Here is a 21007-nt window from a genome sequence, read left to right as displayed (position 1 = left end):
GGGTGCCTCTCGGGTAGTAGGAACATCTGTCCACCTGAACTGTAAAGATGTATGTATCATAGCTGGCTTGCAGAGTCTGGCCTATTCAAGTTCTAATAACAAGCATCAGAATCACCCATGAAGTTTTGAAAGCTACAATTTCAAGTAATCAGAATCCCTGGCTTCAAAGACCACATAATTAAAAAGTATATATGAATGTTCAAGTTGCACTGATGTATTTTTTTTATCAGATAAAACATCTAGGGATGGGACCAGGAATGTATGTACACTCTGCAAAATTTCACAGGTGATTCTGATGTGTATCTTCATTTTGGAACCAGTGCATTAAACACTGGAATCATCAACTTCCCTTGCTCTGACTCCATGCTAAGCAAGCAAAGGTTTGATAATCTTCTACTGGAAAATATCTACAACATGAGAATTAAAGTCATTTAAGAGCTAAACTTCTAATTGTAAATTAATAAAATTGATAACATGTATATGTGACCTCATTTGTGATTCTGCTTCTGAGGAATGCCCAAAATTCAGGTCTGTAAGTCTAGAGTCGAGGAAAAGACCTTGACTCACTCATTGTAGTTTACTAGAGTAAATGTCCCTGGAGAGAGGTCTTTCAGTAAATGTCAGCATGATATCCTTTTATTCATCAAAACACTGCTTTTAACATTTTAAACTATAGGGGAGTAGTATAGGATGAAATGAGAGCATGAAACTGAAATCTCTTTCTAAACTGAGTGTTATTTAAATGTCAGGTATTAGGAGCAGTTGAAGATGGATCACAATTATGAACCACAAATCTGCATGACACTGTTGAGGAAAAGAAACAACATTAAATCTGTAAGGCACAGTTTAAGAACCTAGCTGGTCACTTCAGGATGATAAATGAGCTTGGTCATCTGGATGCTTAGCCAAAAACATTGGTTGAAGAACCAGAGATTCATTTCAATTGTTTCCCTAAGGACACAATCAAGCACTGTAACTAGCAGGCAGAGAGTGTCCAACTCTCATTTGTGAAGATAACTCATTTGAACATACTTTCATCATCAATTAACCTGTTACCTCATACTAAGCAGTGCACACACACAAAAAAACCTCCTTCTGCTTATATTGTTATCACTCTTGAGCTATAAAATCAGCAAAATAGCTTAAATAAGCCTTGGTTTGAAATCCAGAAATTTTACTTTTATAGAAGCCAATGGGCCTTTCTATTCCAAGTCCTTGGTCCCTTAGCTCAAGACCTCACCAGTAACCTATATTTCTGTATCATGCAGAAACTTCAAGGATTCAGCCTTTTTTCCAAGCCTCTCAGTACCTGTCATCACCCATAAGCCTATCTGACGAGGAAACTACATTTTGAAATAACTTAGGGTTCATCCCGACCCTCTTTGACAAAAACCTTATTATCTAAATGCAGAGTGGGCAATCCTCAAATGTGACTCTCCTGTTGTCCTACGACAACATATGGGCTACTTTCAGTTTAAAGGCTTTAATCTAATCACGACAGAGAAAGAGATAAAAATAATAATGGGGAAGCTAAAACATTTGCCTTCTTTTATTGTTTTCAGTATGGTTCCTGAATCTCTCTTAAGGTGGTAAATATAACTGAACGAGGCTCCTTCAGTCCATTTTTACTATTCCGAGTCAAGTTCACCAAGCTTGTTTCCTCATAGTGTTGCTGGCACCTTGACATTATGTGCTCTTACACCCATGCACAGCAGTGTTATACATCCACAATATAACAGATACAACAAATACAGAAGGAAAAGTCGCCCTTATCTCTTTTATTTCTGGAGCCTCTAGACCAGGTTAACACCCATTCCACGCATGCAATGTTTAGATGGTTGCTTGCTACTTACCTTAAAACAAGACGCTCGATACAGTAGTTGCACAACATGACCAATACTTGTTTTCGATGCCTGAGGAAATCTTGGTTCTAGTCTTTGCACAACAAAAAGTACCAGAACTTTCCTTGAGAGAGCAGAACCATCTTCTAATGCCAGCAACACCAACTTCAAAGCCTCTTCTTGCATAGCTATAAGTAAAGAACATGAGTTCATGATAAATGAGGAGCCCTGAAGATCATGCCTGTCACAGACTTCTTTGAATATTAGCTAATGGTGGTTCACTATCTCCAGTATACAAACACTTAGCACAAAAAGAGAACATCATACACACACAAATATAGTTTACTCAGAAAGTAATCAAGCAAAAGACGTGTCCTACTAAACAACCAATCAGAATACACGTAAACAGATTTTAAACAAAATATATCCTCTACAGCTTTGTAATAGTCAACTAGATAATCATAATGTTGAAGTGAAAAAGGCCCTTGTTTATAAAACTCACAGAGCTACTCTGACAGATAACATGTGAAGGGCATACAGTAAATAAATGGTAATTTTTTCATGCTTGAGACTGCTGCTTTGCCTGTCAGAAGTATTTTGTACATGATTTAAAAGTGGTATTAGCTACTGGATGCAATACCTAAAGGCATCAATTTGTGTTGCTTTCCAGCCAGGGAGGTAAAAGTATAATCTGAATCTAATCATAAGGGGACATCAAAAAAACCCCAAATTAAGAACATTCTATAAAATAACTGCCTGCAATCTTTAAGAATAGCAACATTAGACAAAGAAAGACTGAGGAATGGTACTGTTAAAGAAAAGTAAAAAGAGGTGTGATAGTGTCTTCCCTGGCAGTCCAGTAGTTAAGACTCTGCATTTCCACTGCAGAGGGTATGGGTTCAACCCCTGCTCGAGGAAATAAAGATCCTGCATGTCACATTAACGGCTGTGACAAATAAATACATGACATCATCTTAGACTCAATCATAAAATGAAAAAAATTAATGCCATAAAAGATATTTCTGGAATAACCAACAAAACTGGAATGAGTTTTAACAAATGTTAAATTTTCTGAATTTGATGAATGTATTGTTTTTAATAAGAAAAGGACTTAAGTGTAAGCAGTAAAGAGGGCATGAAATAGGCAACCTACTCTCAAATGGTTCAAAAAGGAAAGAAAGTGAACTATGTAACAAATACAGCAAAATATTACAAATGAGTGAATATGGATAAAGAGTACAAAGGAATTCTCTGCATTATTCTTGTAACTTTTTGGGTAATTTGAAATTATTTTAGAATTAAAAAGTGAAAAATATACTGGTCCTCAATGAAAACAATGGAACTGAAAGATTACCTAGAATCTAGATTAAAAATCAAATCCCTTCTTTTTCCAAGTGAGACATCAAGGCTCAGAAAAGTTAAGTGACGAGGCCAAGTTTCACAATCAGTAAGCAACACAATTATAACTAGAAACAAAGACTTTTTAAAAATTGAGGTAAAATTCACGTAACATAAAATTAACCATTTTAAAGTAAACAATTCACAATGTTATAAAACCATCACCTTGATCTAGTTCTAAGACATCTTCATCACCTGACAGGAACTCAGTAACCATTAAGCAGTCCCTCCCCACATCACTGATCCCTGCATCCTCCAGCAACTACTAGCCTGATGTCTAGTTCTATGGACTGACGTTTACATATGCAGAATATGTGACCTGTTCCCTGGCTTCCTTCACTTAAAGAAACATTTTCAAAGTTCATCCACATGTGGTATGTATTGGTATCTCAATCCTTTCTATGGCTAAATAATACAGTATTTATAGATATACCACACACTGGTTATCCATTCATAAGAACTGATGGGATGTCTGGATTGCTTCCACCTTTTGACTATTGTGAGTAACACTGCTATAAATAAATATTCATGCACAAATCAGTTTGAATACCTGTTTTCAGTTCCTTTGGTATATACCTAGGGGTGGAAATGCTGGATCATAAGGTAATTCTACATTTTTCTTTTTTTTTTTTTTTTTTACATTTAACTTTCTGAGGAGTCGCCAAATTGTTTTTCCACAGGGGCTGCCTCATTTTACATTCCCAAGTTCCCTAACATCCTCAATTAACACTTTCCCCCCCCCCCCACTTTTTAAATTACAGACAGCCTAGTGGATATGAAATGGTTATCTCATTGTGATTCTGATTTGCATTTCTTTAATGATTGATGATACTGAGCACTTTTTATGTATTTTTTCGCCATCTATGTATCTTCTATGTAGAAATATTTATTTAAGCCCTTGGTCCATTTTTAAATTGTGGTATTTATTATCTTTTTGAGTTTCAAAACACAGGATATTTGATAACTAGTCTAGTGCTTCTTAGGCTTCCATGGTAGCTTACTGTTAAGAATCTGCCTGCAATGCAGAGGATGTGGATCCCTGGGTCAGGAAGATTTGGAGAAGGAAATGGCAACCCACTCCATTATTCTTCCTAGAGAATCCCATGGACAGAGAAGGCTAGCTGGCTACAATCCATGGGATCACAAGAGTCAGACACAATTTAGCGACTAAACCAACACACCACCTAGTGCTTCTTAGATAAGGTAAATAAACATGAGGAAATACCCACAGGCAGCATTCTCAAATTATATATAAACATTAATTTTCAAAATTATTTTTCAATTTAACTGTATTATGTAAAATAAAACATATACAAAAGTAGAGATAACATGCATTCATAATACAGGTGCTGTCAGTAAGGGTTCATCTACTCATTACTCAATTTTCTAGTTTGTTCTAGCTGGAGTGGTTTGAAGTAAATCCAAGATAACATAGCACTTTATCCTTAAATAATTCATTATGTATTTCTAACAGGTAAGCACTTTTAAAAAATTAACATAACACTATTACCATGTCTAAAAAAAGAAATGTATTTCCTTGATATCATCTAATATCCAATCCATGCTGAATTTTCTCCCACTGTCTTAAAATTTCCTCTTACAGTTGGTTTCTTTGAGTACGCAGCCAAAGTCCATATGTAGCTTTTGGTTTGTATGTCTTCACGCTTAACAAGAAAAACCTATACTAGTTTCCCCCCACTCTCCCACCCTCCCATTTAGAACAAAATAACTGGCTGCAGAAACAATCATTTTTCTAAACAATATCCCACATTCTCAATTTCATTTTAATTTTGTGCTTTTTTTATGGTATGCCTTTATCCTCCTTATTTCATATAAACTAGAGACTTGATCAGATTTGGAATAAGATTTTAGCTTTCCGGGGCTTTTTGGGGGGGGTCAAGCATACTTCTTATTCTGTGTATCATATAGAGAGGTATATAAGACCTAGATGTCTCACTTTTAGTAATATCAAGATTCATCACTAGGTTTAGGCCTTTTGCATTTACTAACCTTTCATCTACTGGTTTTAACAGCCAATAGTAATTCTTACCTAGATCCATTAATTCACCTGATGTGATTTTTCTAACTTTAACATTTTTTTTCCTAAACTTATTAGCTAGAACTCTGCTAAAAGAGAAACTTACCCTCAAAATTCTGAGAAACTGTCCTTGAAAGCAATTTAAAAAGGCATGATTTTTTTCTATTCCTTTTCCAATTTTTAGCATAATGTGCTGGTGCTGTAGCAACTGCCAAAGATAACTAATTAATTTTTTCTGTACTAATACTACGAGATCATGAATTTTTACACATTTTATGTTTTTTAATTCATTATAGTCATTATTCATTTGGAAGTTCAAATTGTCCCACTTTTGTCCAGTTGGAGCCTTTTCAAACTGTGTCCTTTTGACAAGATTCCGATGGTCTTTAACAGCTTTTTTACTTTTTAGCACAAGACTTCCCAGGCTCATCTTGTACTTTTCTACCCTAGAACTAGGATAAGACATTTATTCAAAGAGCCCTACTTCTTTTTAGTATGAAATGCTATCTGGGTGCTAGGGCTATTCATTCCTTTCAAGCTTTTACAGTGGACAGTTAGGAAATACTTATTTTCTGGAAAAAGAAAAATAAATGAGTCTGTACTTATTTGCCAATTAAAATTTAAGGATGCAGGCTTTTTACATAAATTACTTGATTTCATACTTCTATCTCTTTTTAAATGTCAAAAATCTTCGTTTCTGATGGCATTAATATAACTACTTACTTGCTGTATCCTAATTCGCTTCAAAATAACAATAACCGTATGACTAGTAAATACAATCTAGGATTGTCAATTTTTTAATTGGGTTGTTGGTATTTTTCTTCTGAGTTTTTACAAGTACCTAATTATATATTGGGCTTTCCTGGTGGCTCAGATGGTAAAGAATCTGCCTGCAATACAGGAGACCTGGGATCAACCCTTGGATTAGGAAGATCCCCTGAAGGAGAACATGGCAACCCACTCCAGAATTCTTGCCTGGAGAATAATCCTCATAGACAGAGGAGCCTGGCGGGCTACGGTCCATGGGGTTGCAAAGAGTCAGACATGACTGAGCAACTAAGCACAACACACTTAGGTGTTAGTTATGTAAGCCCCTTGTACGGGGCTTATATAAATATTTCCCCAAGTTTCTCTTTCTTTTTTTTTTAACTTTTCTTATGAGGCTTTATTATAATTTCAAAAAATTATATAGTCAAATATCAATCTTTTCTGTAATTGCTTCTGGATTCAGAGTCAAAGAAAAGAGTGTTTTCTATTTCTAGGTTATAAAGGAATTCACTCTTATGTTCACCTTTCTTGTTGTTGAGTCACTCACGTTACATCTGACTCTTTGCAACCCCACAGACTACAGTGTATCAGGCTTCCCTGTCCTTTACCATCTCCTAGAGTTTGCTCAAACTCATGTCCACTAAGTCGGTGATGCTATCCAACCATCTCATCCTCTGTCATCCCATTCTCCTCCTACCCTCAATCTTTCCCAGCATCAGGGTCTTTTCCACGAGTTGGCTCTTCTCATCAGGTGGCCAAAGTATTGGAGCTTCAGTTTCAGCATCAGTCTTTCCAATTCAGGGTTGATCTCCTTTAGGATTAACCAGTTTGATCTCCCTGCTGTCCAAGGGACTCTCAAGAGTCTTTCCCAGCACCATGGTTTGAAGGCATCAATTCTTGTGCACAGGCTTCTTGATGGTCCAACTCTCACAGTCATCCATACACAACTACTGGAAAAACCACAGCTTTGACTATATGGACCTTTGTCGGCTAAGTGATGTCTCTGTTTTTCAATACACTGTCTAGGTTTGTCAAAGCTTTTCTTACAAGGAGCAAGCATCTTTTAATTTCATGGCTGCACTCACCATCCGCAGTGATTTTGGAGTCCAAGAAAATAAAGTCTGTCACTGTTTCCATCTTTTTCCCCATCTATCTATCATGAAATGATGGAACTGGATGCCAAGATCTTAGTTTCTGAATGTTGAGTTTTAAGTTTTTATTACCTATATAATTTATTTTTTAATCATAAGTATTTCTAACCTATTTAAAATTTATGTAGCTAGGGAATATAAGAAATACGTTCATGCAAAAAATAGAAATACATCAAATTTTATCTTTTTCCACATGTCTATCCAGTAGTCCCAATGCCACCTATAAAGTTTCCTTCACAGAAATAAATTATTCCTAGCCTATATAGTTCTAAATCAGAAAGGTAAAACAATAAGATATCACAGAAAAGTACTTCATAACCTGGGAATAGGTATAAGATTTTTTTAAAAAAAAGAATGCAGTTGATAGTAACTATAAAAGAAACACCCTCTGGTGATTCTCATTTTTTCTAATAATTTTTCTGTTTCCCAATTTTAAAGACAATCATGAACTTTTAATTTTTTTCATAAAAACAAAGTTTATCTTTCCTTTACTTACTACCTGTGCAATATCAGGCCTCTCTCTAATTCAGTTTTCTAATTTGTAAAGTTGGATCTGTGGTACTTAAAGACTGTTGAGAATTAAACAAGAAATTTATTCAAAAATCCTATAGCACTGTTCATCATATAAGTGATGATTAATAAAAACTAGCTGGGACTTCCCTGGTAGTCCAGTGATTAAGAATCCACCTTCCCGTGCAGGAGACATGGGTTCGATCCCTAACAGGGGACCAAGATCCCACAGCTGTGGGGCAAGTTAAGCCCATGCTGCACCACAAGAAAAGCCCATATGCTGCAACTAGAGAAAGCCTGTGTGCTGCAATGAAGACCCAGTGCAGCAAATGCAAACACGTCAAGCACCCCAAGGTAGGGTGGTTATTAGAAAAATTTAAAAGTTTATCTTTCATTATGTTAAAATTTGTATATATAAATCAGAGCATTCTCACCTACTCCTAGCAACTGGCACCCTCTAGCCCTGATAGCCAATAAGACAGTGATCCATCTTACCTGGCCCTAGAAACTGGCATCCTCGAGCCCTGACAGCAGCCCACAGGTTGGCAGACAACTGCTGAGGGTTCTGGTGCTGCAGTATCAGTTCCGTTACAGTCCTTTCTCCAAGTGAGCGGGCTGCTCGTATGGCTCTCACACGGCCTTCTTCCTCCACCAGTTGACAGTTTACAAGTGTCACTAGTTTCCTCTGCATCGGACGGCTCAGTGCACTCTGGTTCAAACTAGCTACACCTTCGAGAAAAAGGACACTATAGTTTTTTTCAATTAAAATAAAAAAGTCAATTTCATTATCTATTTAATAAAAAGACCTAGTATTCAACTATTAAGCCACAATTTCTAGTGAGTTCCTTATAAGGTACTTTCATTTTTGACAATGAATGTCCTGTCCCTGTTTATTACCATTCTGTGGTAACTGGAATCTAAATTTCAATTACCTCAAATGTTATTTGGGTATAAGTGTCCCACAAAAGACAATAATTTGGGTTTTTTCAAGTCTATTCTTCATCTTTACTAAAACCACTGAAGATAATTTTGGAGATAAATGAAAAGTTAAATCTAAAAGTAATGATTAACACTTTTGTTCTGCTTTACTGTATTCAAGACATTTAGAACACAGCTCCAGGACAATACCTTAAATCCAATTCCCTTTTTGACTAAAAGATACTGCTCCAGCAATTGTTCCCTCTCTCCTACATCAATTGTTCCCTTTCTACTTGATCATTTGCATCAATATACAGTAAGAACAGCATGCTGTTATTTTATACATCTTAAAAATAAATCTTTTTATTCATCCCTTTACCACCACCCCTCTGCACCATGTCTTTCCTCCATTTTGTAGCAAATCCTCTAGTGTTGCTTATATTCACTATCTCCAAATCCTTGCTTTACAATCTTTAAAACCTACTGCAATCAAGTTTTTGCAACCATCACTTGACCAAAACTGCTCCTCATGACAAGACTTACCTCCACTTTGCTACATCAGTGGTCAATTCTCAATCCTTATCTTATTTGACCTTTCAACAGCACTCAACACAGATCACTCCTAACTCCTTTAAAAACATTCTTTATCAGGCTTCCAGAACACCGCTTTCTCTTAATTTTTTCCTTCCTTCATCTTTTCCGGTCTTCTTTGCTGATCTCAAATTTTCTTCTTGACTTCTTAATGTTAAATGGCCTAGGACCCAGTTCTTGTTTTCTGTACTCACTACTTATGTAATCTCATTCAGTCTTATTGCTTTAAATACTATTTATGCTAATGACTCCCCAAAATTACAGCTCCTATACCTACTCCTTAAAATACATTTACCAGTTACCCAATAGCATCAGAGTGAAGACTTGATATAACCAAATTCAACATAACCAAGACTGAACTCTTGATCTCCTTACCTAAACCTGACTGACCTACAGAACTCCTTGTCTAAGTTGATGGTAACTTCTCTTTCCAGGTGCTCAGGCCCCAAAACTCAAGAATTACACTTGACTCAGCTCTCTGTCTCGGGCCCCACATCCAGTAATTTAGGAAATCCTTCTGACTCTACCTTCAAAAATCATCCAGACTGTCTACTTTCCACTACCTCCACTGCTACTAACCCTGTCCCATTAGCCTATTATCCAATACCCTGGTCCCAACCCTGCCCTTCTGCACTGAATTCTCAACAGAGCAGCTAGGGTGACCGTTTCACCATTAGTCAGACCATGTCACTCCTCTGCTCAAAACTCTAGAGTAATTCCCCAGTTTCACTCGGAGTAAAAGTTCAGCTTTTACTGTACATCATCTGGTCTCACCATTTTTCTTCTACCCCATAATGCTTTCATCTACCCCATACCCTCACACATTCTGCTCCAGGCACACTTTCCTGTTGCTGTTTTTTGAAGATAATACGCATGTCTTGGGGACTTTGCCATTTCCTCTGCCTGGAACAGTCTTTTCCCAGGAACCTACGTGGTTAATCGCTTCATCTCTTTCATCTCAAGTTCAGAAGCTACCATCTTAACAAGGTCTACACTAATCACCTTGTTTAAAATTGCAACCCACCCTTTTCCCCTCACTCTGACATTTTTTTTTTCACTCTGACATCTCTGACCCATTTAACTGTATTGTTTTCTTTCGACAGCAAATATCATTTATAACATACTATACAATATTTTTACTATACTTGTTGTTTATTATACTTTCTTTTCCCAAAACATAAGTGCTATAAGGGCAGACATTTTTACTAAATGTTTTCAGTAAGTGCCTGGTACTGACTACATGCTCTTTAAGTATTTGCTCCATGAACGAATGAGGTAGATAGGATATACTTCTCAAGCAAGTCACTATGTCCAAAATATCCAAAAGTGCAAAACATAGAGCACATTCAAAATAAATATTTGATTAATGCATTCACTCAACTTTTTATTATATCTATGACTTGCCAGTTACTGAAGATGGAGTGATAGAATTCCATTTCTGTCACAGCACTTACTGCACTTCTTGGCCCATCTTATCAATGGACTATGGGGTCCAGGAAGACCCTAGCCACTGTAAGTGCTCCATAAAATTTTAATAAATGACTGAATAAATACATGAAATTACTCAAGGATTCATTAAAGCTAATATTCTGCTATGGCACCATTAGTTTAATATAAAGAATGTATAAATCTCAACATATCTGATGAATTCTTAAATTAATAGCAATATTATCTCCAGAAAATAGCATAATGTTCTCAATCAAAATGACGTCCATGATCTCTCCAAGCAATCTCATTTTTCAAAACTAAAAATTATTTAATAGGGTATCAACATCAAGTATTTCAAAGTTAACGTATTACCAAGGTCTACTCACCCGTAAAAATACTTACCTTTACCTCCACTTAGTGGTTTTAAGTAGAGCGCCAAATCTTCAACACATTTCTTTGCAACCTCATAGTGTTTGTTCTCACCTAAATTACTTAACTTTACTGACTGATGATCTGGTACCTAAAAACAAACAAACAAAAAAAAAACTGAAGAAATACATTCATCTAATTCATGCAATTGTTAACTTTACATTTGATGATAATCTTGGTGAGTATAAACTTCTAATACAGACACAACACATCAAACAAGTTTAAGTAAAATTAAAGCCAAGTACCTAGCCAAACTGCTTTCTAAGAACCAAGGATATCATACTTAACAGTATGGATTCGGTGAATTACTGAGAGGGAAAAAAAAGGCAGTAACTAATTGTACTGTATCCATGTTATTCCTTGGGGATAACAATGCTATAACTCAGAAAAGTGCTAACATTAGGAAAGGCTATAGAAAGTCATACAGGTTCTCTGTGTACTGCTCTTGCAATTAAAAAAAAAAAGCGTATCAAAATAAAAAGTAGAAAAAAAGGGAGAACTTTCCCCCCTTAACACCTTTTTCCTATATTTTTTATGATCTGTCCCACCTTGTTCTCAATGCAAGGTCAAAGCTTGGGTAAAATTCTGGGCAGCTCTGCAATTTCTACAAGTGATCTTTAATAAATTATTTAACTGTTCCAAGTCATGGTTTCTTTACCTGCAATATGAAGATGAAAATCCCTATCTCATAGTGCCATTATGAAAACTCAGTTTAATCCAACAAGTATTTATATTCACGGAGTGCTTAGCATGTGCCAAGCAGTTCTAGGCACTAGGCACCTATCAGTGAGCAAAACAGGCAAAACATTTCTTGCCATAGCTTACATTCTAGTAAAGAGAATACACGGCTGATAAATAAAAATAATTAAATAGCATGATAGAAGATGATCAGTAAAAATTATACAGCAAAGATAAGGGGGATTTGAGAGTGTTGGAGGGGCACTACAATTTGAACAAGGGTGGTCAGGATAGGTTTCCTTGTGAATCATGACATCTGAAAAAGAAATGAGTATCTTAGGCAAAACAGCACTCAGTGCAAAAGCCCTCAAGTGAGAAGATGTATGGTGTATGTGACAACTGGTTAGCAGGCCAGAGTGGCTTAAGCAGAAAGACTGAGGATCGTGCAGAAGCTGAGGTTGAAAAGGTAATGGAAGTCACGTAAAGATCTGCAAAATTATTTAAGGACCAACTGAGAGAACATTTTTAAGTAAAAGAAAAACATAATGTCTGACCTATGTGCCGTGTGCTTAGTCGCTCACTCATGTCCAACTCTTTGCAACCCCATGCACTATAGCCCACCAGGCTCCTCTGTCTATGGGGATCCTCCAGACAAGAATACTGGAGTGGGTTGCCATGCCCTCCTCCAGGGGATCTTCACAACCCAGGGATTGAACCCAGGTCTCCCACATTGCAGGCAGATACCAATTGAGCCACCAAGGAAGCCCAAGAATGCTGGAATGGGTAGCCTATCCCTTCTCCAGGGGAATTTCCCAACCCAGGAATTGCGCCGAGTCTCCTGAATTGCAGGTGGATCCTTTACCAGGGAAGTTCCACCTGATCTATAGCAGATGCTAAATAAATGATAGCTTAGTATTATTACAAATACTCTGTGGTATTTTATTGGATCTAAGACGCCACTGCCTGCAAGAGGTACCATTATTTTATGCACCCTTAAGGAAAACACTGCTAATTAAATTATGACACATTGTTGAATATGTATTTGTCTTGATTTCACAAAGTCTTAACTGGATTACGAACAGTGAAAAGAAATTGCTTTAAAAGAAAAACCTCAAATATCAAGACACTAAAAGAATGGAGTATTCTAATTCACTGAATTTTCTAAGAAGTGATTAATCAGAAAAATCCTTACTTTCTTGCTTTCATATGTAGTACTAAAATTGTAGTATTAAAATATGTAGTACATGATGTTCAGAATTTCACTTCCTCCTCACCTGTAAAATGGGGATAACTATCTGAAGAGCTATGACAAGATAATAATAGATGTGGACTGTTTACAGCATACCTAAAACGAAGAAGGCCCTTATTAAATAGAAATTTTTATAAATCTAGGGTCTTGTTGATTCAGTAAAATGATAAATAAGAAATGTTATTTTTATAGCACATGCACAAAAGCAGAAACTGTAGAATTTGTTACTGACACTATAGAAATTAGTTTTCTATATATACATCTTATATATGTATATATACACCTATATAGATCTATTTTTTTATTATAATATCATCCTAAAAGTCAGGCGAAGTTTCAAGGAAAATCAAAAAAACCTCCACTTAAGGGTTCTATCTAGATGGTCGATCTCCAGCTAAAGCTTTGACTATATTTCTTTTCATATCACCTGATGATTATATATTTATACATGCTCATACAAAAATGTTTCTTACCCACCAAAATCACTTAAAAACATGTTTTGACGACAGTAGTGACTACAAAGACATATATAACTAAATGGAATTTCTAGTTTTGCATAAAGATTTATGACATTATCTAAAGAAAATCATTTGTGGAATAATGCAAATCAGGTATGAGGAGTATTTTTTATGCCTTGAATATCCCTAATCATACTTTGTATCCCCTAATGAACAAAGTTCTATTATTACTTATACCACATAAGTAAAATCTTGAAAGGTTACCTGGGCTCCAACTAACTGGAGAAGTGCGAAGTTGACAGGAAGCACATCAATGTCTGTGTTGATGGCAGTCTGGTCAAAAGGACAAGCTTTTCGGTGAAGTTTATTCAAGCAGGTCTTGCAAACAGTGTGTGAACAACCTAAACTGATGGGTTTGTGCACGTTCTCATCAAATTCATTATAGCAGATTGGACAGGACAGAAATTCTGTCCATTGAGCTGCCTGCACAGGCATTGTGGAAGCTGGATGCTCGGGTTAGCAGTCTAGCAGATCATTATTTTGCTGTGTAGTGTTTTGTAAGCTGGAAATGGACAAAAGTAAGAATTAACCACATATTCATCATTCACCTTTCAAGGGTTAACTGCTGAAGTCAACCATCAAGCTTCAAAATGTAAAACACTTCTGAATAATTCTATACACTTTTCACATCTTTTCTTTACATCTATTTGCTGGATTAATTAAATTTCTGAAAGCTCTGTGGCTAGAAACAATATCCTAACAGTGTTCCTTTCAACTAAACATATTTATATCAGTTGCTCATCAAAGCTTCCATGTATTTTTCTTAATGACCACATCAAATAAGCAGATTAACTATTAATACAATTTCATTTTTATAATTTCATTTTGTAAAAATGAAATTTTACAATTTTAGAATTTTTTAGAATTTTTACAATTTCATTTTTAGAATTAATTTTTTAAAGTGTTTCCCTTGGATATCTACTACCACCAAATGTATTATGATACAAGAGTTAGTGAACTTTGTAAGTATTGATCCAAACAAAATCATAATGAGTCAGGAGTGAAGGAACAGCTTTGCCACCTGAATGACCAAATCAGTGGAGGATTCAAGGTGGCAGCTTCACAAAAGAGGAACTCTCTGGTAAGGACGTCACTATGAGGCTAAGGCAGTAAAAAAAGTATGAAAGAAAACTGTAATGACAGAGTTGTTTGTCCACAAATGAAAGAATAATGCTAACCTTAAAATAATAGTACCAAAGTTATTAAAAAAAAAATAGGAAAGAAAAGAAGAAATGACAAATCTTGAATTGAAAGTGAAGTGAAGTGGCTCAGTTGTGTTCGACTCTTTGCTACCCCATGGACTGTAGCCGACCAGGCTCTGTCGTCCATAGAATTTTTCAGGCAAGAATACTGGAGTGGGTTGCCATTTCCTTCTCCAGGGGATCTTCCCAACCCAGGGATCAAACCCGGGTCTCCTGCATTGCAGGCAGACGCTTTACCATCTATGAACCACCAGGGAAGCCTGGTGAATTGAATGTAGTTCCCTATGATATTTTTGACAAAACATACCATTCAGTGATACACACACACACACACAAAACCAAAAACAATCAGGTCCAAGGAGGAAGATGTAGAAGAATAAAATAATATTCTTATATGATAATTCTAAATAGAAAAACAGCAAAATACAGTTGACCCTTGAACAACAGAGGCTTGAACTACCCAGGTCCACTTACACATAGGTATTTTTCAACGGTAAATACTCAGTACTACATGGTACGTCATTGATGCAGAGGAACCATGGACAGGACGGACAAATATAATTTATATGGATTAATCCCAACATTATTCAAGGGTCAACTGCATAAATTTCTATCTTTATATATGCATATGATTAAAAGGTACATGGGGAAAAAAATGACAGTGATTCTTTTCTTATTCCTAAGATTAAAATGCTCTATAATTTTTAATAAACTAAAATATTCAGTATCAAAACATGTAATTTAAAATCTTTAGATATCTAACTTGAACACTACATTCACCAATTTTCTGCATCTTCCAAATCAAAACTTACATAAGTCTAACAGAGGCTCTCTGGTGAACAAGAAATCTAGGTATTTAGGGCAATTAAACAGCCAATACTTTTATTTCATAAGAATGTTTACCAATACAAATATATGAGTACCACAGAAATTATATGCTTAAAAATGTAATAAGACTCAGGATAGAAAAGTATGTAACTGATTCTCAAACAACCCCACACCCAAATGAAGTATTCTATTAACCTTCATTGTGCCTTTTATGTTCACAAAAACTAAGGTTTTTAAATGTATCTGGGCAAAAATGAAAGACTGAAGTTGTTGAGTAAAAAGCACCCTACACAAACTTTTCCTCAAACAGCTCCAATGTAAAGTATCTAATAACTTTATTTTCAAACTAGCCAAATCGTGCAAGTTATATTTCCTTTATTTTACACATTACACTCTCACATTTCCACATCTATGAATGTCATCAACCTTAAAAACAGTTTGCTTTTAACTTTAGAGATGAGGACTAAGCAGGTGAACACATCACACCTTGAAACTATTCAACGTTTTTAATGTTCAGTGTCTGGACTGTGGAATTGTACAAGGAAAAGGCCTGTAAGGAACAATGAATTTTATGTTAAATCTAGTACTGAGAGTCCTAATCTAGCTAATAACATGAACTGATAAAATGTTTATCAAAGCAAGACACTGCATCTATTTTTTTCATAATGGCCACCTGTTTGGAAATGCTAATTCTGTGGGTTAGGGTATCATGGGCCACTGGGTAATAGGAAACTAGCAGCAAATACTCTTTCCTTATTTAGTTTTCCAAGATTATCCTGAAATGCTTTACATTAAAGTTAATCAGTGGGGGATGAAAAGCCTTTAAGTTTGAACTGAACATAAAAATCGCTATCTTGCATATTTTCACCTAATTTTGAAGTGTTTCAAATTATTCCAGAATACACTTTATAGTTTTATAATATCTCATATGTGTTACTAGGTTTAAGAACACCAGATGTTTTCATATAATTAATACTGAGAAATTCAATTTCTAGTAGAAATCAAACTAATATCTTTGAAAGAAAAAGAAAAAAATATGCCAAATTCTCCTTCTGTTATGTGTCAGATTCTAACTTTCTGACAGAAAAATTAAAACTGAACTTTCATTATAAGAAATGATTTGACCTTTTAAAATGTTTTTCCTTAGTACCACTGTAAATATATTTTAGATGCCTTGATTACAATAGACAAAATTTTGTCTAAAACACTAAAATGTTTAGTGATGACAAAATTGACTTCTCATTCCTTTCAAAAGCACTTAGTAAATGTCTACCTAGAAAATATTTTTATAATTATCAAAAATGATAAAGAGCCTGTTTTTAGAATTTATTTTTTAAAAATAGCTAAATGAATCATGAGAAGCTAAGATATACATAGCAATTTATTTGAATCTGTGGAAATTTAAATTTCTAATAACATTTATATGTAATAGTGAAGTAAGTATCCAGCCTAAAGATACTGCCCAAACACCTCAAATTGAGATAAAATAGCTTTAAAAGCCCATATCTCTAGATATGTAAAGGGACTACTTAAGAAAAACAAGTGAAATTCAAATTAAACTATTTGTATTAAGTAATTTCAGTTACTAAAACTGAAGAAGAACAACAAGATAAAGCCTAAAAGTGAGAAACACTAAGTGAGACCTTAAACAGATTTTTACTCAAGTAAGTTTTCAGGCTGTAAGTTCCTTGCTATGAATACAAACTCATAAAAAATGAAGAGTAATAGACATCTCTTATATGATGCAAATTAGAAATTGCTTTATTAAAAGCAAACTGCTTATCAGCTAAGTACTTTCATTTTCTGTTACTAGTCTACCATGACATTATGCAAGTAGTCCAGGACTATGAAACTCGATTTTAGAACACCAGGTTAAGTTTTATGCCTCATTTACTACTGTATAATAAAAAAATAAAGCATTTTACATTTCTCTTTATGAAGATGTAAACATTAGGGCTCAGGTCTGTTAATTAAAACATTCATTGTTTTCATTTTAGTTCACCCATGTGAGAAATTTAAGCTACTTTAATGGACTGTAACAGCACTTCTCAATTCAGAAACCTTAAGAACAGTAGTTCTGGACTTAAAAAATTTTATTTAAAGCATCATAGGTACAATTTAGATCTTACTCTATAAAACTAACAAAACCAATGAAGATAATCTCTAAGATCTCAAACTCAGCATTCAAACATACGAAAAGGACTGGAAAAAAGGAAATGAATTACCATTTTAAAGATTGCTATTATATGTGCTTTAGTGTATGTTAGAAAAGACATGACCCAAGTTTTATTTCTAAAATCCACTGTTGTTGAACTCAGTTTTTTAATCAGTATGACATTTCACTTTCGATGCCTTCTATTAGAATAGTAAAGGGATAATTTTCTATTTTAATTAATATAACCAATAAAGTTTTACTACTTTAGTCATGACAACTTGAAAAATACTTTCTTGAGACAGAACTTACTCACTTATGCCTATTAAACAATGACCACTGGATAACTTCATCTGTCACATCATCAAAGTCTTTGGCCTTTTGGTTATTCTGATTATAAGAAGATAATCTACCAGGAAATTTTTGGCTTTCATATGTCTACTTCTATTCAGATGATTTATTTCTTGGAAAAGTAGGGATACTCTAGAGCAGCACTGTACAGTAGAAATACAATGTGAGTCACAAGTAACTTAAAATATCTAGTAGTCACAATAAGGCAGGGAAAACCACGTGAAATTAATTTTAATGATAATTTATTTAACCCAATTTATCCAAAATACCATTTCAACATGTAGTCAATGTAAGAAATTATAAATTATTTTTATTTTTTTGGACCAAGTCTCAAAACCTAACATGTATTTTACATTTATGGCACATCTCAATTCACACCAGCCACATTTCAAGTGTTCAAGTGCCACATGTAGCTATTGGCTAGCATTGGACAGTGCAACTCTAGAGTCCTTACAATAATCAAAACTAATTTTTATCAAAAATGGGAGGTTAAAGCGATATCTACACTTATGAAGGCTTTCATAAAACTAAAAAACTTGAGGATCATAAAGATGTTACTTAACATTTGAGGCTAGGTTTACAACATGATTTTAAATTCTCAGCTAGCTTTATTTTACTACATGCTTCCATTTTCCCATCAACAGAAAATGAAATTTTAATCTATTTCAAACAAAACAATAAACAAGTACTTATTATAATGAGATCTGATTGTAAGTTTATTTAGCCTTCTTTGATATTGCATATAATGTGGAAGTTGTATTCCTGAATATAAAATTCTGGGGAAACAAAAATGCTTTCCCTCCCAAAAGAATTTTTTTTTTTTACTTTCTCAAACTGGAATACACAGCAAATTACAAAAGCACAAAGTGAAATAATTAAAACATATGAACAAAGGACATAACTTTTACATGTCAGGTTAACCCAACAGTAATAACAGATCAAGAATAACTCAAAGAATCCACTATTGAACATGACTGCAATTAAATTCTCAAACAGGTGCCAATTTGAATTATAACATCTGCTTTTTCTAAACATGTCTAAAATATATGTTTAACGTTTTATCCTTTCAGCTATTTTTCAAACTCTCAAAATTTGGAAAACATCAATTTCCAAATCAACAAAAACGGCAATACTGAAAGATGGTCTTTGATAGGATATAATGGCATCGACTTCTTCAAGAACTGAATGTGGAAGTAAACAACATAAGAAAAGGATGTTATGCTAGAACAGTGGTGTAGCTCTTTCGACAGATTTGAAAAAATCCATGAACTCGTCTTACTGTTTCAAGAACCCACAACTAAATTTTGTATGCTTAACTATAAACAGGCTGCACAAAAGCGAACTAAAATATTTCTTTCTCTGCTTTTGAGTGTATCAATTTAGTGTAGCAACATTAACTTTCTCAGGTTAATCAAAAGTTCCTACCGGAACTTAAAAGTTTGACAAATACAAAAACTGAAAAAAGATTACTTAAACACTTTATTTGGGATACAAAGTCATTCTAATCACAGCTAGTGGGAGGAGAATAGGAATTAAAAAGGGGCCTAGCTAAGGGGAGAGTAGGAATTAGAAGGGAACCTAGGTGGTTATTTAAAAAAAAAAAGAAGGGTAGGAATCATGAAACGAGATCTACTTTATGTCAGTGATTACTTGAGACTATTTTGATGTCAAGGTTCTGTCTGCCGGTATCGTAAACTGTTCTGTGGTTCCAAGGATGGAAATGACAGCTACCTACCCCCATCTTCTCCCTTCCTGAAAGCTGAGAACAGAGAAAAGTAGAGCTGCTTCTGAGAAACAAAGATGCTTTCTACCATTCTTCTAAGATGGTGGAAGAGTCTCCTTAAGAGGCTCCCCCAAGAAGGAAAAATGAAAGAGGGAAAGAAGAAAACCATAGCAGAATTCTCTGGCTGTTTCATGCCATTGCTCCGTCACCACCACTCTGCAACCACTCAGGTCCGGCCCTCTCCCTCCTAGGAGGTTAAGTCCTCCCAGGGCATTGTTTGGCCGGGGTCCCTATTTAACACTCAGTCGCTTCCACCATCCCTGCATCTCGGAAAGCCGCAGGGCAGAGAGCCGAAAAGCTAGGAGAGGACTTGGTTTAGAAGGACCCCCCTCCAACCGCACTCTTACTAACTGGTGTAGAAAAGGGAGGGAAGCCTGCCCTTTGCTTGGATGGGTTCTTTAGGGGCTGAAGCGTCCCCCCAGCCGGTGTCGACGGGAGGTGGCCATTTGCGCCAGGCGCTCGGTACTGAAAAGCCCTACCGGGGCGAGGGGCCTCCTCCAGCCCGGGACTCCGGGCCCCGTCCGGGTGTCAGGTGCGGCCCTCAGTTCCCAACCCTCGGAGCACCGGAGACAACAACACAGAGGCCACGGGTTGAGATCAGTCTCCCGCCCGACCGCCGGGGACCGAGGACCCAGGCTGGGGCCCGAGCCGCATCGTGCCCGCCCCCGCCCTACCTGAGGGGGCCCGGGCGGGGTCGCTAAGGGCCGCTCCCGGGAGCCCCGCGACCGCGCGGCTCGGCGACGGAGGCGCCTCGTCTCGCCGGGGCAGAGCTCGGCGGCGGCTTCACGGCCTCAAACTCCATCGGGAGCTACAGGGACAGCCCCGTTGGCGGCGGCGGAGGCCGCGACGGGGCCTCCTCCTCCTCCCTCCGCCTCCGCCTCCTTCTTCTCCTCCCCCTCCTCACCACGGAGGCGGACCTGGAGGGATCCCGACCTAGCTCTCGCGAGAAGATACTGCCCACCTCACGCGAGATCACGCATGACCAGGAGTTTGGGAGGTGGAAGAGAAGAGTAGCAACCCCCGCCACCTGGACTGCGCATCCGCTTTCCTCTCTCCGACTGAACCACCCCTATCACGTGACGAGGGAACCCTGGAGGACTGTGGGAGGTGTTGTTAGGAGACCTGGCAAGCCGAAGGGGTTGATGGGAAACTCCCTGCACATTCATATGCGCCT

At 36.4% G+C, this 21007-nt stretch overlaps 1 protein-coding gene across 4 annotated transcripts in view; it reads right to left on the bottom strand.

Moving 5' to 3' along the window:
- RC3H2 (ring finger and CCCH-type domains 2) overlaps positions 1–20743 on the bottom strand; it is a 49520-nt gene extending 28777 nt beyond the window's left edge. For 3 of the 4 annotated variants that reach the window (XM_065928510.1, XM_065928512.1, XM_065928513.1), the window contains exons 1-5: positions 20508–20743; positions 13722–14019; positions 11046–11163; positions 8202–8435; positions 1854–2029 (exon numbers count right to left, since the gene is read on the bottom strand). In XM_065928510.1, the coding sequence (XP_065784582.1) occupies positions 1854–2029; positions 8202–8435; positions 11046–11163; positions 13722–13952 (759 nt within the window). In that variant the 5' untranslated portion in view covers positions 13953–14019; positions 20508–20743. The remainder of the gene's footprint in view (positions 1–1853; positions 2030–8201; positions 8436–11045; positions 11164–13721; positions 14020–20507) is intronic. The other variant, XM_065928511.1, reaches the window with a different exon arrangement.
- Positions 20744–21007: the final 264 nt, after the last annotated feature.

Source organism: Muntiacus reevesi, chromosome 3 (assembly GCF_963930625.1).
Source record: "Muntiacus reevesi chromosome 3, mMunRee1.1, whole genome shotgun sequence".
NCBI classification, from domain to species: domain Eukaryota; kingdom Metazoa; phylum Chordata; class Mammalia; order Artiodactyla; family Cervidae; genus Muntiacus; species Muntiacus reevesi.
Note: the sequence above shows the minus strand (reverse complement) of the source record. Positions and strands in the feature narration are given on the sequence as shown.